The 16,598-nt window shown below is 39.4% G+C and overlaps 3 protein-coding genes and 1 long non-coding RNA gene across 6 annotated transcripts; 1 reads left to right on the top strand and 3 right to left on the bottom strand.

Moving 5' to 3' along the window:
- Positions 1-3,405: 3,405 nt before the first annotated feature.
- LOC119083838 (probable chitinase 10) lies at positions 3,406-4,661 on the bottom strand. 2 transcript variants are annotated; one of them, XM_037193641.1, is made up of 2 exons: positions 4,198-4,647; positions 3,406-4,029 (listed from the first exon to the last, which is right to left on the bottom strand). In XM_037193641.1, the coding sequence occupies exons 1-2, from the start codon at positions 4,576-4,578 to the stop codon at positions 3,517-3,519; spliced, it is 894 nt and encodes a 297-aa protein (XP_037049536.1). In that variant the 5' UTR covers positions 4,579-4,647; the 3' UTR covers positions 3,406-3,516. The 2 variants fall into 2 exon arrangements, with proteins under 2 accessions (XP_037049536.1, XP_037049535.1); XM_037193640.1 differs by having other exon boundaries at positions 3,406-4,661.
- Positions 4,662-9,009: 4,348 nt separating this feature from the next.
- Positions 9,010-9,756, top strand: LOC119083844. The gene is made up of 2 exons (XM_037193650.1): positions 9,010-9,621; positions 9,681-9,756. The coding sequence occupies exons 1-2, from the start codon at positions 9,067-9,069 to the stop codon at positions 9,705-9,707; spliced, it is 582 nt and encodes a 193-aa protein (XP_037049545.1). The 5' UTR covers positions 9,010-9,066; the 3' UTR covers positions 9,708-9,756.
- A 3,788-nt stretch (positions 9,757-13,544) lies between these two features.
- Positions 13,545-14,133, bottom strand: LOC119083849 (shematrin-like protein 2). 2 transcript variants are annotated; one of them, XM_037193656.1, is made up of 3 exons: positions 13,987-14,133; positions 13,716-13,919; positions 13,545-13,676 (listed from the first exon to the last, which is right to left on the bottom strand). In XM_037193656.1, the coding sequence occupies exons 1-3, from the start codon at positions 14,044-14,046 to the stop codon at positions 13,638-13,640; spliced, it is 303 nt and encodes a 100-aa protein (XP_037049551.1). In that variant the 5' UTR covers positions 14,047-14,133; the 3' UTR covers positions 13,545-13,637. The 2 variants fall into 2 exon arrangements, with proteins under 2 accessions (XP_037049551.1, XP_037049550.1); XM_037193655.1 differs by having other exon boundaries at positions 13,545-13,919.
- Positions 14,134-15,728: 1,595 nt separating this feature from the next.
- On the bottom strand, positions 15,729-16,565 carry LOC119083853. Its single transcript, XR_005088957.1, has 3 exons — positions 16,408-16,565; positions 16,069-16,224; positions 15,729-15,999 (listed from the first exon to the last, which is right to left on the bottom strand). It is a non-coding gene; the product is annotated as an uncharacterized LOC119083853 (long non-coding RNA).
- Between the last annotated feature and the right edge of the window lie 33 nt (positions 16,566-16,598).

Raw genomic sequence — 16,598 nt, 5'->3', positions numbered from 1 at the left:
CCAAAAATTGAATTAATCCAATTGAATGCTCTGTTTCCACTGGATAACTTTTACACGGAAATGTTGAAATATGAGAAGAATTTCGGACATCGTGCCCGGCCGAAGACACTTCATTTGAAGATTTACAAAGGTAATATATGGATTCCAGGTTATTCGCGTGGCAGACGAACCCATAACATTGTCATATTCTTTAGCTACTAAGTAGTTGCAGAACTTTGAGAACCGTTTTTGCAACTAAGTCATCAAAAGTAGTGGTGAAAGTACATGCAAAAGTAGTTGGAAAAGTAGATGCAATACTTTGAAACTATTTTGCCACTACTTCAGCAAAATGAGTTGTAAAAGTAGATGCAAAAGTATATGCAAAAGTAGTGGCAAAAGTAGTTGCAAAACTTTGGATACTACCTTTGCCAATGCTTCCGCAAAAGTAGTTGCAAAACTTTGAGAATTGTTTTTCCACTACTTCAGCAAAAGTAGTGGCAAAAGTAGTTGCAAAAGTAGTGGCAAAACAATCTTATAACCACTACTTTTGGCACTACTTCAGCTTTCTAGCCAAAATCCTGAAGTAGTTGCAAAAAGACGTATCTAGCCTACAATCTAGCATTGACTGCAGTGTTGTCAGACTCAGTTTTTTTTGCAACTACGTCTACCATGTTCAAAATTATCGATAATATCGATCGAAAGAATCTGACATCTGAACTCTTTACATTCCTGAATTATTTTATTTATGTAACAAATGCAGTGAACATTATCAATTCTCGTTCCTCTTCGTCCTACAATCAAAATGTTCCATGTACTGAGACCATCGTTATCCAAATGGACATGGAGTTGTCTAAATAAATGTTTTTTTTGAAAATATTATTGCGTTGTGTTCATTGAACGTGAGTCGATATTTCACGGTAATTTCCAAAATTTCTTCCTTTTTGCTTGTTCTACTTTTCTTTCTTTTTAAATTTTTTATGAAAAAGAAGGTTTAAATGCAGTTAGCAATATTAATCTCGCTACTCATCTGACGATTTGTCAGAATAATTAGCTCAAAATAGCGAAAAATTTTGTGACATTTTCTGTCATTTCAAAACGGAACCAAATGTTTGAAGGAAATTCTTTCCGGCTCAACGAAACAACTTGATAAATGTCTCCTGTTTCCTCATCATCTTTAGAGAACCAATTTAAATAGTCTGACATTAATTTGACTCCTCTCTCCGCTGTGCTATTGATCACCGCCATCGAATCGAGGTCACAAGTCGATGCAGCGTACACTGATATTCAAAAGGCTTTTGATCAGGTTCGGCATAGCTATCTGGTGCGAAAGTTACGTGAATTAGGCTTCCAACCTTGCTTGTTAGACTGGATTCAGACTTACCTCACGGACAGAGTCCAATTTGTCAGAGTTATGGGACATGACTCTGAACCGTTCCTTGTTACATCTGGCTTGCCACAAGGCAGCCACCTTGGGCCACTTTTATTCATTTTATTTTTCAACGACGTGGCTAACTGCAGTTTGTTTGCTGATGATCTCAAGTCCATGTGATCACTTGTTTGATGGATGCCCTTGATATGCAAGCTGACGTCAATTCGTTTGCAACGTGGTGCCGTGAGAATCGAATGACGATCAACGTTGGGAAGTGTAAAGCTATGTCATTCTACAGGATCAAGGAACCAGTCGTCTTCGTTTACAACATCAATGGTGCTGACTTAGTGCGAGTGAATCTTGTGACTGACCTCGGTGTACTTTTGGACCCCCAACCTACGTTCAGGCCTCATATTAGTTTGAAAGTCGCCAAAGCGTTCTCCATGTTGGGCTTTTTGAAGAGGATTTGTGCCGAATTCCGGAACGTCAAGTGTCTGGCAAGCATTTATAATGCTCATGTCAGATCACATCTTGAATATTCCTCAGTGATTTGGTCTCCATCCAGCAGCGACACGTGTACCTACATCGAGTCGGTCCAGAAGCGCTTTGTGATCTATGCGCTTAGACGCACGGTTCGAAGGAATCGTAGATATGAGCTTACGACGAACGACGGAAAATCCTGGGTTTGGAACGACTTTCCGAAAGACGTAGGAATGCCCGAGTGATGGTCATGTACGACGTGCTTACTGGTAGGGTTCGTGCACCGTCGCTGGTTGAACTCTTTGATTCGTATCGCAATAGGCCGATCCACTCATACAGCTTTCGCCGAACGAACGTCTTTCGTCCTCCTTCGCATAGAACCAGCTACGGGTATAATGAACCAGTCGCAGCGACGTGTAGGGAGTTCGAGAGGTTTGCCGACGTGTAGGGAGTTCGAGAGGTTTGCCGACGTGTACAACGAGAGTGCTTCTCGTGAGATCTTTCGTCGCAGGATAAAGCTTGCATCACAGTGATGTCGCAAGTTATTGTGTTTTTGTCAGTTAGATTCAATGTTGCTTTTTAACAATTTTTGTAATCGTTTGACGAATAAATGTTTTCAAATCAAAATCTTTTACGAATTCTCGTCCACATTTTCATTATTCATTGTTTAGCCAAGAGTGTGGGTTGGTCGATAAAAATTCCGTGCCGATTGCGACCCTTTTGAAAAACTATAAGGTGTTATGAGTGACAAAGTCACTGCCGTTCTTACTTTTGCAAGTTTTAATAACATCCACCACTCGTCCACTCGTCGTTCACATAACTTGAATATTTCTTCCGATGCTTTGCTTTCTTCTTCGGAATCATCGTCAGCAAATACAGCGTGTTATACGTCCCCGTGCGTGACTGTCTGCTCCAGGTGGATGAAATGTAACTTTTTGTTTTCTTTGGATATTTGAAAACTGTGAAGGATGGAGCAGTTCTTTTTTCGTGACATGCGACAGTTGTCCACCCCACAAAAGCAGACTCAGTTCCAACAATTCGAAACAGTTCTTCCTCAATCCTTTTAAAACTTCCCATTTCATTTTCTCTTCGATAAAATGTTTAATTGATTCAACAACAGCGCTCAGTCGATTAACTCAGGAGTGTACACCGATTTGTCTATCGATTCTAAGTTTAAGAGGAAATGTTAGTGTTTGAATTTGACGCGAAAGCCAGCATGGAAATCCGCAGATAATTTGCACATTGTGAAGTAGATGTTACCGATAGTTGGAGCTATGGACGGGAGCAAAACAATCCCGATCGTAATAACTTAATTGGCTAAGTATCAGACAGACCTCCGGGTTTCGAACTCCCTCTAAGACTGTGGGTCAAATTAAACCGTCTCCGGACTGGACACGGTAGATCTGGTCAATTTTTTAATGACGATCCGGCTTGTGATTGCGGCCATCCAGTAACAGTCCATTCAACACATAGTCTGTAGCCTGAGAGCATTCAATGGAGGTTTTTAAAGATATTCACAAAGTTACATCTGCAGCAGTCACGATGTCAACCAACGAACCAAGCAAGCGAATAAAGATAAAATCTTTCATTCTATTTATTCAATAATTGAACGTAACAAACAAAGCGTTTCCACTAATAAAAGGATAAATTACTTCAAGTTCCGTCAGATTCATCAGATATGCAAGTTATCAGCAAGTTCCAGGAAAATTCGAAGTCAGAACACAAAGCTTTTCATTAGCATCGAAATGGTGTCTATCCGGACAACTGAGCAGATACAATCCACCTTGAACGCACAGGAAAAATTGGTCGCACGCCTCCGAATAAGGTAATAGATCTCCATCAGTACACTTTTCTTTTTCCACATCACATTGTGCCTCTTCAGGGAAATCACAAGTATTGCCAACTGAGTTGAAATGAAGTCCTGCCGGGCAGCTTTGTACGTGCAAACTTCCTCCAGAGCATTGGTAAAACAGTTCACAGCTTTCTTTATGCGCATACAGATCTCCGTCGGTACATTTTTCCGCCGTATTTTCACATTTAGCTTCTTCCGGCCAATCACAGAATTTTCCAGTCGGACTAAAGTGCAGTCCTTCGGGACAACTCTGAAGCTCTAGACTCGCCCCAGAGCATTGGTAAAACATCTGACAGCTTCCTTCATGAGGAAATAGATCGCCGTCAACGCATTTGTCCTCAGTAACGGCGCACTTAGCCACGGCAGGCCAGTCGCACTGTTTTCCAATCGAATCGAAATGTAGTCCATCAGGACAACTTTGAACCTGTAGACTAGCTCCAGAGCATTGGTAAAACAGCTGACAACTTTCTGCATGAGGAAATAGATCTCCATCGACGCAAGTGTGTTCACCGATGGCACACTTCGCTTCTGCAGGCCAGTCACATTGTTTTGCAATCGGATTAAAATGTAGACCATCGGGACAGCTAAGAACTTGTAAAGTGCCTTCCGAACACTTGTAGAACAATTCACAGCTCTCGGCATGTGGAAGTAGATCGTCGTTGACACATTCGTCTTCGTTTTTACAATTGGCGTTGTCGGGTGAATCACAGTCCGCAGTGTTGACATTGAAATGTAAACCATCCGGGCAACTTAATTCGTACAATGTGCCGTAGATGCATCGATAGTAATGTTCACAATTTCCGCTATGAGGATGTCGACTATCGTGGACACAATCTGCTGTAGTGAATAGGCAATAGTGGAGCAGTACCAACACAACTATAAACAACTTTTCGCCCATTTTTTTCACTAGATCTCCGTGTTTGTCTCGTTTAAATCGATAGACAGTAAAACTGAATGCTTAGGAACAACAAAAATCGTCTTTTTATATTCGAAATATTTTATGGTCGTCGAAAGATATGCGCGACTTTAATTGCTAAGACACATTCGATGACGAATACCTTTGAGCGGTGTCATTCCGGTGATCTTTTTTATGAATGAATTGAAAAAAATTTAGCTGAATTCCCGTCAATGTTTACGTACATGCATTTGTGAGCCTTGGTCAGGTCGAGAATCTGGTTCCAGCGTGTCCAACCGTTCGCTGCACTTTTTCAACCTCTTATTCCCAGCTTCTGGATCACTTCGGAATAACATTGAGGAAGCTCTGTTTCTATCCATGGTTGATACATGCCCTTCCCATCTCAACCGTGTTGGACTTTCACCACTGCCACTATATCCGGCTCGTCAAAATCACGTTTCAATTGTAAGTTCCATCGTCGCCGCCACCTTTCCCTTTCGCCTCCACGCATCGCTCCGAAGGACTTTACGCTCGAGCGCTAGGAGCAACTGTTCATCACTTCTCTTCGCCGTCTTAGATTCGCATCCATAGATCAGAACTGGACGAATGAGCGTTTTGTAAACTTGGCACTTCGTTTTCTTCGATATCAACTTGGAGCATAGATGTTTGATTAGACCGTAATAGCATCTGCTTGCCGCCGTAATTCGTCTTTGTATTTCAGGTGTATTATCGCCATCGGAACGAATCCACACTCCAAGATAGATGGATCCATCAACTAATTCAACTACAATGCTTATCACGTCCCCTTGTTGATTGGCAACCGTATTGGGCTCATTCTTTCCGCTTGAATTTTCAGATTTGTGAAAGTGTGTACGACTGGCGAGATCCAAGTCATCTGCAAAGCCCAGAACTTGAACTCTCCGTCGACGTCTACTTTTCAACAAAAATTCATCAAAAATGTTCATCAAACAACCTTACAACCGAACTGATTTATGGGCGAGTTGAATTTATCGATCTCGATAAACTACTATGACGGGACTCCACCTCATAGCCAAGCTACTCATCGTTTCGATGAACTGTCTTTCAAGATTCATTATCGGTGCGGATATTGTCTTCTCACATAGCTGATAACACACAATAAATGGCCATAAATGTGGACGATACAGTAATTGTGATTATAAATTTTGGCAAAACACCAATAAAAACTCATGGTGTGAGCTAATCATTTTTTCCGTTGAATCACCTGCAGTGCAAACAAAGCACCAAGGCAGATTTTTTAACTGTCATTTGGTCGCTTATTTTGGACAACGCAGATGCATTAAAAGCCTTAATAAAAGCCAAAAGCCCTAACATATCGAAATTCGGCTCGTGAATGCGTGGGTGTGTGGCCGTGTCACAAAGAGGACCCACCAAAATCCAAACATTCTGTGGAAAAATAACCATCGAGAAATACCTGAATGTTCTCAGCACCGTTGTGCTGCCATTATTACTGGAAGAAGGATATAAGACATTCGTGTGGGTGACGATGTCCAGCATCTCATTTTATTTTGTTTACAATTTTACTTCAAGGAGTCAAATGACATTACCAATTCGGACGAGAGGTCCGTTCGTGGGTCATAGGCCATCACGTTAACTGCTTTCTATGTTAATTGCTAATTTCTCACCTGTACGGGACATTTTTAACAGAATGCTGAGATTTGTCCACACAGAATTACCATTGACTGTAGCAGAAGTGAAACAGTTCATTTATACTGTGGTGATCACAGTTTGCCATTGAATTGTCAAGCATCAAGTAGTAGTATATATGTGGGAACCGAGTAGTTGGCACAGGTCAATTAATTAGTCGATTGCAGATATCCTTTTGTTAACTAGAACAGTTGTTGACATGAGAGAGTATGATTGTTAATCAGTTTCAGGCGAACCGTAGATGAAGAAAGATTTAAATAAAATTTGATTCGTTTACGTTGAGAAAAGTCGGATGTTTTATTAGGCTACGGCCTTGCCTGATCCTATATGGAGGCTCAACCGCTTTTGGACCTTTAAGGGATGTAAATTGTGAGAAAAATTAAAAGACAATTGAGAAAATCCATTTAAAGTTTGCAAAGTGAATTGTGTAAAGACGATTTTGAACAATAGAAAACCGAAAGTAAATGAAAAGAAGCACGTGGAGAAAAGAATCGCAAAGAGTCCGGGTGAATGCTGAGTGGATTTACGCCGAACAAATCGCAAAGAGTCCGGGTGAATGCTGAGTGGATTTACGCCGAACAAATCGCAAAGAGTCCGGGTGAATGCTGAGTGGATTTACGCCGAACAAATCGAAATGAAGATAACAAACAACTGCTAAGAAGTAAATACTGAGATGGGACGAAAAGAAGCTGGAAAGAAAACGAACACGCAACGCGACGAAAAAGTAATTTTAAAGTTGGCATACGAACTTTGAAAGTTCCAGAAACATCGAATCGACAGCAACGTGGTGTATACAATTCGAAACAATAAGCAGGTCGGCGAGACAACAACAAAAAACGGATCGAACAGTGATTTGCAGTACAATTGTCGCTAATATGTTGAACTTCGATTTGGTTGGTAAATCGGAATCGTGCGGCAAGGCTGGTTGTATAATTTTCGGATCATACGATGCGACGACTTGGATAATTTTGAGTTTCGAATATACGAGGAATGTGAATGTGGACGATTTTGATGTGAACATGAAACGTTGCAGTGGCGATGAATATGGCAAAAGTGTTTGGATTTATCATTCGTTACATTTGTGGATTTACCATTCGTTATATTTGTAAAGAGGGCTGTGTGGTTGAACACATTTGAGGACAAATGTTTTGTTAAGAGGGGGTTGTGTGGGAACCGAGTAGTTGGCATAGGTCAATTAACTATTCGAATGCAGATATCCTTTTGTTAACTAGAACAGTTGTTGACATGAGAGAGTATGATTGTTAATCAGTTTCAGGCGAACCGTAGATGAAGAAAGATTTAAATAAAATTTGATTCGTTTACGTTGAGAAAAGTCGGATGTTTTATTAGGCTACGGCCTTGCCTGATCCTATATATATACCGAGTACATTGTGGCAATAATGCTCAAAACAAACGAGGCATAGGTTTGTTCCAAGTAACTGTAAACACGAACTTTGACAACCCGAACAACGACAATTTCATCCATAGCAACGTCGCTTACGTGATATTTCATACAAATCGAGCAACGTCGCCTACGCGATTTACACAGAGGTATTATTGAGGTTATGGTTCTATGGACGAAATTTGACAATTCATATGGCCTTGGAACAAACCTATTGAAAACGTGTTTTGGTCCTATTTTTCATGACGAAATTTTCGAAACTGTCAAATGAAGTTAGAACTTTTTCTATTCAAAATCGCGACTGCTGCATCTGTCAATGAAAACTAGGACCAAAACACGTTTTCAATGCCTCGTTTGTTTTGAGCATAAAGCATTCACTATCCGGCTTTGGCCGAGACAACATCTCTACGTCGTTCTCTTATAGATTAGTGATAGTAGACAGTTGACTGTAGTCCCATATCCTATATGGTTGAGATTAGCTCCCATAACGATTCTTCGATTCAGTCTACCAGGATAGTGGAGATACTAGCGACATTTTTGACGATTTGTCGATTGACCGCCTACGTTTGAATGATGTCACAATCAGTGAATCGGATGTGAATTCTATTTTGAGCAGTTTCGATTGTAATAAGATGAGTAGTCCTGATAACATTCCGATAATTTTCTATGTTCGACTCAAAGATTCGCTGTCATTACCATTGTCAATTATTTTTAATAAATCGCTTTCTGAGGGTGTCTTTCCAGGTCTGTGGAAACTCAGCTTTATTTCACCAATCTACAAATCCGGAAAAAAATGTGACGTCACTAATTACCGTCCCGTTAGCATCATTTGCGCTAGCGCTAAGATTTTTGAGAAATTGGTCTTCCGTATGGTATTTGACTTCGTGAAATCATCAATCAGTTCATGTCAACATGGGTTCTTCTATGGGCGTTCAGTGCAGACTAATTTGGTACATCACATGACGTTTCTATGTCATAATGTTATGAATGGTGGGCAGGTAGACACGATATACACGGACTTCTCTAAGGCATTCGATATGGTGGACCATAGGCTATTGATCATGAAATTGCGCTCGTTTGGCATTGGTGGTACATTATTGGAATGGTTTAAGTCCTACTTGTCAAATCGCTCTCAATATGTGGTACTGGGTGACTCGAGATCTTTTCTAATGCGTCCGAAATCAGGAGTGCCGCAGGGATCAGTTTTGGGCCCGTTGCTGTTTTTGATTTTCGTCAATGACTTAGTGGAACAACTGAAAAGTAGCAGCCTTCAGTTAGCGGACGATCTGAAGATTTCCCGTAAAATCGAGTCCATTGTGCTTCAGGAAGACATCAATGCGTTGTGCCGCTGGTGCTTTTTCAACAAAATTCATTTGAACGTGAAAAAATGCTCAGTTCTTACGATGACTTTCAAACCGGTAAAAATGATCTACGATTATGTTGTCTCTGGCGATGTGTTGGAAAGAGTTTCATTGAAGAAAGACTTGGGCGTCACCTTTGACGAGAAATTGAATTTCAACGAACACATTGACAGAGTTACAAGGAAAGCGTATCAGATGTTGGGATTCATCTTCCGTTCTTGCAAACGGTTCCGTAAACCTGAGAGTATCATTACTTTGTACAAGGCATATGTTCGTAGTCAGGTGGAGTATTGCACCGTGGTATGGTCACCGATTTACCAGAATTCCATTGAGAAAATCGAGAGAGTTCAGAGAAAGTTTACGCGAATGCTTTATCGAAAGTTCAATTGGAATTACGTCGATTATCCACAACGACTTGCGCGACTCAAGCTTCCAATGCTAGAATCCAGGCGGTTCATTTCTGACGAAATTTTTCTCTACAAAGTGGTCAATGGTCGTTTTACAGTTGCCTTGGATAATGATGTGGTCTTGTACAATTCACGTCGTCCGAGTAGACACGAAGCTCCAACATTTTATCCGGCAACCTATGTATCGAACGTGGAGAGTAATGCGCCGATTATAAGAATGCAATCTAATCACAATGGTCTTTTTAATAGCTTAGACATTTTTCATACGTCGCTTAGTTCGTTCAAGGCTAAAGTTAAGAATAAGTATGTCATGTGACCCATTCTCGGTTGTTGTTTTTTTCTTGTTGTCGAACTTGTATGTTACCATTGATTCTGATTTCCTTTTGATTATGTTCTTGTTATTTGTAATTTCTTTTTTAATGTTAATTCTGTTATTGGCTGTAACAGGCTGTTGAATTGATTCAATAAATAAATAAATAAATAATACTTTCTGGGACAAAATTAAGACTGACGATTGTTTCATGGATAATTAAATTTTACCGTTTAAAGGATGTCATCACCGAAGGAGAATAAATTAAATGAAATTTTTTTTTTCTTTCACAAATCCGATGCTGTGGGCAAGAATGCGCAAAAGTTAAATTTCGTCACGGCAACTAGTTAGATAAACAAGGACGACAATGGAATTTCATACACTTTTCATACATTTTTTCGGACGCGATCGAGTGTACAACGATGGTTGCCAAGAAAAATTGAAATTGTCTCATTATGTTTCTCAGGCACACAAAACATCGTGATGAAAGTGGTCTTTTTTAGGACTAGTCGTCAGCTTGTCCTAACGAGGCGCAGCCCACTTTTCATCACTAATAAAAAATACTATTCTTAGCATCATCACATCCGAACATGTTAAAATTGTGTTACTAGTGTGGATGCATTTCTACTCTACATATTGAAATAGAGATGTTTCCTCGTTTGAGGTTAAAACAATTCTGATTATTTTGAGAAAAGAGATTCGTATTTATACGATTTCAGAATGCACAGCATGCTACAATTAATTCAATTTGAATGGCCAACTTATGCGTTCCCGCATGACTTCCCCTTAAGTGATTGAGTGGTGTTAATCGCTTAGATCGGCCAGTTGTTCCTCCAGTGGTTCCGGTGGTATTTCCATTTCGTCAAGTTCATGTTCGATTTGTGTTGACCAGTCGTTTTCGGAGTGATTTGCAGAACCTAAACAGCCTCAATACACACACACGCCACGGAAGTTTATACAGAGTTCGTAACCAAATGCTCGGGGGATGATCGAAATGTATGATAAGTTATGAGGGTAATACGAGCGAAATAAAAGGTCCACGAGAAAAATGGACTGAAGATTCGGAAAATTTAAATCGCAAGTTACAAAATGGTACAAACAGTCGTTTGTAGCACGCAAAGTCACTGTAGAGCAGTGAATCGGTTCGATAAATGCGGTACGGGTAGGCTCTGTGGTACGGATCGGCTGTACAATTGCGGTACGGGAGATGGTGGAATTTGGTTTGTTGATTTTGGACATGCGTTGTTGTGCTGGTGTGTATGATTGTGATGCTCGTTCGATGGCAGCTTTCATTTTGGCGATCTCTGCTGCGGTAGGTTAAAGGAACAAAATTCGGCACCTGGACAATTGCGTATGTCGGCTCGGATTCCATGTCTGCGGTGATACCAGTAAATTTCGATGACGTTGGATTAGGAGAGAGAAGAGAAGATGCTGTCTATCCGACTTTGCTTGGCAAAGGAAGACCCAAAGGATTGTTTGCAATCATTCAATGACGTCATGAGAGAATTCTCGATGTATTAGTTTACGTCAGGGAACTGTACTATCGTTCATTGTATTCAGGATGGCGGCATTGTCGAATGTTTTTGGTATGGTATTTGACGGCGACATCTTGGAGCCAATGAACGATAGCACATTTCCTCACAGTTTACACAATTTTTAGACCCGTACGAAGTACTGGGGTCTTATAGGTTTACGCATACGTTTGTAACACGTCGAATTGGACTCCCTGAGTAAGGGGAAACCTATTGTGGTTGTCTAGAGATGCCAAATCCGCGAAAAAAAATGTCCGTCTGTCCGTCTGTCTGCACGATAACTTGAGTAAAACGCATCCGATTTTGAAAATTCTTTTTTTTCCCGTTTGGTAATGTCAAAAGACAGGCTAAGTTCGAAGATGAGTGATTTTGGATCGACCCCTCCCGAGCTGTGGCCCAATAAGTGCTTTACGGTTTTTCGAAGATATCTCCGGACATTTAAACGTTAAACTTGTAAGTGATACGTCAAATAAAAGGTATTTACAATACCGATCGACAAAAAAAAAGTTTATGGAAATCGGATGACCGACTCGTGAGTTAGACCCCTTGGTGTGGAACAGGCACAGGGCGGCAAGCAGTTTTTGCTTGTAGGTCGGCCACATTTGAACATATTTCGTCTGTTTTAGCTTTATTAGATAGGTATTGACCGTACCAATCAGGGAAAAAAAAATTTATGAAATTATGTTCTCCGGAGCGTGAGCTAGGTCTCTTGGAGTGAGCTCTTATCTGGCTACTCGGCCGTACAGTGAACGTGGAGTATTTTGTCAATATTTCGAGTAAATTTTGACCGAATTTCATGAATTTTTTTTTGTTTGAAAGGTATTAACGAATGTAAAGCGTCGGTACTATTTCCGGTCTCCTAACAAAATGGCTGCCGGCGGCCATATTGGATTTTAGTAAAATAGAAATATCTTGGGAAAAATGATACTTAGAGAGTTTCTGTTAACATGGAAATAATTTGTTATGTGTGTGGGGTTTCAGGGATTCCATATACGGACATCTATATATACCTATATACAGCTATATTGAGCTATATACAGGCATATAGAGCTATATAATAGCATATATTTATCTGTGAAATGTTTATTTATAGTGAAATATAGTTAAATATAGCGGTATATAGCTGTTTAAATAGGAATTTATGAAATTTGTCTTCGTACGGGGCTGTCTATATTGTCTCCGGCAATTTAGTTGTATATGATAACAAGGCAAAGAGTGGATAATGTAAGTGATTTTAAAGGGAGAATAGTTTTTCAGCAGAGAAGAAAATGAAGTAAGAGAAATGAAGAGTTTCACATTAAAGGCTTTTGATACGAATAGGTGTTTCGTACGGGTCGGCGTTAGCTATGTTTCAATTATGATTTTAGGGTTATCTCGGGAACTGTGGCAGATGGAATGTTGGTTTCTTCGACAAAGTCTTAGAGCTGTGGGAGTAGAATATGTAAAAAACTGGAAAAATTTGGTCACTTTCAGTTTTTAGACTTATCTTGGGAACTGTGGCAGATGGAGTGTTGGTGTCTTCGGCAAAGTAGAAGGTAGAAAGAGACAAATATATACATCACTGTCTTTGCCTTTGTGCTTGACGCACGTACGATTATCGGATATAAACCCGTTAGGAACGGGAATTACCTTTGATGATGTCTTCTGCTTTTCCATCTCTATTTCGTGTCTATGTCTTAGTTGGATCAATTCTATTTCGTGTCTCATGAGTTCCACTTCGTGAAATTTGTAGGCAACAGCGGCGCAGGTACCGATGGTGACACATCCCAAAAGACTCAAAAAAGGATACATTTTCGCGACACTTTTACGTTTTTTGAGTGTAAATATTTTGACAGTTTCATATATCACCTAAGTGAACATATTTGCTGGAAACTTCAAGAACCTAATTGTGAGTTTTTGGTTATTGTTTCATAAAGAAATTGCACTAACACAAACGATCGTTGAGAACGATATTTATTGAAAATTGTTGTTTTGCTTGCTTTGACCAATTTAAAAAACAAGTCGCCTTGCGTGAACGTTATTTTTTATTGATTGCCTTGCATTCGGATGCTATGACCATCCATCTTCAGGGCTAAAAATTACGATATTTAGGTTTGCATATTTCGGCATTGGGAAAGGCTAACCACACCTTCTGTGTATAAAAGCTCACCAACTTATTTCAAAATTAAATGGAAAGAATGTGTGAATTATTTCAATAATTTAACAAAGAATATTTTCCTTGAAGACATCGAAACACATTTGGAGCTGATGAAACAAATATTATTTCACAGAAAATTTTGTCTAAATAATTTTTATTTTTTTAAATTATTTTGGCAAAAACAGTTTTTCAAACTTTCTGCGTTTTTGGATTCTTGTAACAACTTTTCACTTGCCATAAACGCCACCACCATATGGTCCAATACCGCCATAAGGTCCGATACCGCCGTAAGGTCCGATACCGCCATAAGGTCCGATACCTCCATATGGTCCGATTCCACCATAAGGTCCGATTCCACCATAAGGTCCGATTCCACCATAAGGTCCGATTCCACCATAAGGTCCGATTCCACCATATGATGCGTAAGGTGTGTAATAACTACCTCTAACAGCTCCAAGAGCGCCTGCCACCAACTGTGGCAATGGAATCGTTGGATAGGCACCGATCGACTATTGAAAAAGCAAATTACTTTTAAAAATTAGAAGAAAATAATTTTTTTAATTCGTATATTTATACCTGTATACAAACGGCTACTACTACAACGGATAAGACGAATGTAATGCAGAACGACATCATGTTTGATCACCGTGTTGATTGGAATTAATATCTGAAGAAAATTGTCACAAGCACAGCCTTTTATACACTTTCGATGCTAAAGCTGATAATTTACAGTCGAGCGTCAACAATGCAAAATTATAATTTTTAATTTTTTTATTTCAAAATTCGTATTCGTAATTTTCGCAAAAACAAGATGACAATAACAAGTAGTTAGGTAAATGTGTGAAGAGACTCTTTTTTCGTTAATTTTATTATCTGCACATGCTACGAAAACGCGTGACAACATTTTGAGTCTATTTCAATAAATTAAGATTGGCTCACCTAGTTTGTGTATATTACGTAGGTGGAAGCACGGGGTTTCAGGGGATTTCGAACATTTAGTTTTTTTCATGTTGCAGATATTGCAGTGTCAAATTCTGTCCAAGATGTGACATATTTGCAAGGTATTGGCCTTTTTCACAAAGTATAATCAGCGTAACCTTCGTAAAAAGAATCTTGAATCTGACAAGAGCACGTGTGCCAACGTGTAAAAAACAAATGTTCAAAACTTCCTGCTGAACCGTGGCGATCCTCTTGTCAAACGGACAGTACATAAACAAATTCCATCATTTATATCGCTTAAAAACGTATACTTTAGTGTTAATACCAACTACACTAAATCGTTCGGTATTTATGTAGTTGGTACAGTAAGACGGATTCTTTTGAATTTCGACTAACCGAAATCGGCACTATTTTTTCCGGGACTTTTTTTATATACGCCTAGTTAGGCCTTGGTGCCGATGCCCCAAAACCAGTCTCAGATATTTTTGATCTTCCATACTTGGCTGGTTGTAAGTGGTCAAAAGTCGAAAAATGGCGTTTCGTACTCCGGATTTCATTTCCGTAAGGTGGCGATTAAGAGGTTCCGAGCGTACGCTGAAATTGTAGCCTACATTTCTGCGTTTAGAAATTTTTGATCGCTGATATCTTTTTACGAGAGCCCTTATTTAAAAATGTACGACCACATTTTCGAGTAAAAACATGTCAGCTTTGAATAAAAAATAAAATTGTCTATGAAAGTTCCATGTGCTTTGAGAAAAGTGTACCTTTGATGCAAATTTGGGGCATCGGTACATCGGATCAACAAAATTCACACGAAAATTCTACTTTTTATCTATTTATCCCAAGTCTTGTAAAATACTAATGCTTTTCTGATCTTTCAAGCGTGAGAAGGAAATCGTGTGAAATGGTAGAAATGTAAAACGCTAAAGAAATACATGTAGAATGAATGGAACGCATTGGATGAAGAAAACCAACAAAAGCGGTAAAAAAGTTTGTTGATTGTTGAGTTTAAATTGGACGAAATAGCAAAATACTAATCGTAATAGATTGTGAAGCAAAATGGCAATCGGCTGTACCTCTACCGTTTTTGATATCCGCCTTCTTGGTACATGACACATGCGAGGACACATGCAAGATTCTTTTTATAACATTTTCATTTTTCATTTGTCAAGTGACATATTAGTCTATTTTTTAGCTTTTCGTGATTTTGCAAAAACTTCAGGTGATTGCATTAACTTTGTGAACACTTGTATATCAATGGTGCTAATCAACAAAATAAAAAATGAAACTGAATTCGTTGGTTCAATTGAATGTGGGAAGTATGTAGGATGTAAAAGTAATGCATCCTACAATCCCATAGTCATAATATAATTGGGCAACTGTACAACAATTATAAATTAATTCAGAACTAATTTAAATTTCTCTATTCACTTCAAATTCTATATGGTATAACAATTGGTGTCTTAGTGGTTGCTCTTTGCATTAAAACATCTGGAGCGATCGTCACTTCTATCCCAAAAGACGGGTGGACTCTATAGCAGCATTTGAGGGCTACACCACATCTACCTTCGGGAATATGTGAAAGTTCACCACATGACTTTTTGCATTCAAAAAGTTCATCGACTGCTTCATCAAACACACAATATCCGTCTAAATTAGGGCCACACAAAATTTTTGTCATTCAGAGGTGACATGGACATTTTCATTTAATTCACTTACATTCGTCCGCGTCCGTTTGGCTAAGTATTTTCCCGACTGTATTGCAGCATCTTAGTCCTTCATCACATGTACCCGCGCGCGAATCCCTGACTCCACGACATGATTTTCTGCATTGCAAATGTCCATATGTCTTGCCATTGAAATTACATAATCCGTCTAAATGGAAAAATATTTCATTGATCAGCAAAGGTTTTTCTACGTGAGGAGGTTAAGCTGATCCTCATATCAATCCTTAGTTACAGACTGAGGCTTAGACTGCCTAGAGGAATGATGGGGGTAAAAATCATCTCAAGTACACCAATTGGACATCGGATGTCTGTTAGAGCGATATTGACTCACTTTCTTTCAATTCGCATTGAGCAAAACCTAGTAGCAAAACTTGCACCACCAACAACAAAACTGGATATTTTGCGAACATGTCGTTGGCTGTTCTGATGATGTTGTATATTCAACGATTATATCGATGATACAAACGGATTGATAATGCCGGTCTCCATCTTGAGCTGCTCCGCTTTATTATGACCGGTTCA

The sequence above is a fragment of the Bradysia coprophila genome, unplaced genomic scaffold (genome assembly GCF_014529535.1).
Source record: "Bradysia coprophila strain Holo2 unplaced genomic scaffold, BU_Bcop_v1 contig_70, whole genome shotgun sequence".
Lineage (NCBI taxonomy): Eukaryota > Metazoa > Arthropoda > Insecta > Diptera > Sciaridae > Bradysia > Bradysia coprophila.
The sequence above is the reverse complement of the archived record's forward strand: the minus strand, read 5'-3'. Positions and strand labels throughout refer to the sequence as shown.

What these genes read in the sequence shown, in the direction of transcription:
- LOC119083838 (XM_037193640.1), bottom strand. Translation starts at nt 4,578, where the DNA reads ATGGGCGAAAAGTTGTTTATAGTTGTGTTGGTACTGCTCCACTATTGC.
- LOC119083844 (XM_037193650.1), top strand. Translation starts at nt 9,067, where the DNA reads ATGACTTTCAAACCGGTAAAAATGATCTACGATTATGTTGTCTCTGGC. An exon ending in CGGCAACCTATGTATCGAAC is followed by an intron (nt 9,622 to 9,680) that starts GTGGAGAGTAAT and finishes TCTTTTTAATAG; the next exon opens with CTTAGACATTTTTCATACGT.
- LOC119083849 (XM_037193655.1), bottom strand. Translation starts at nt 14,046, where the DNA reads ATGATGTCGTTCTGCATTACATTCGTCTTATCCGTTGTAGTAGTAGCC. An exon ending in TAGTAGCCGTTTGTATACAG is followed by an intron (nt 13,920 to 13,986) that starts GTATAAATATAC and finishes CTTTTTCAATAG; the next exon opens with TCGATCGGTGCCTATCCAAC.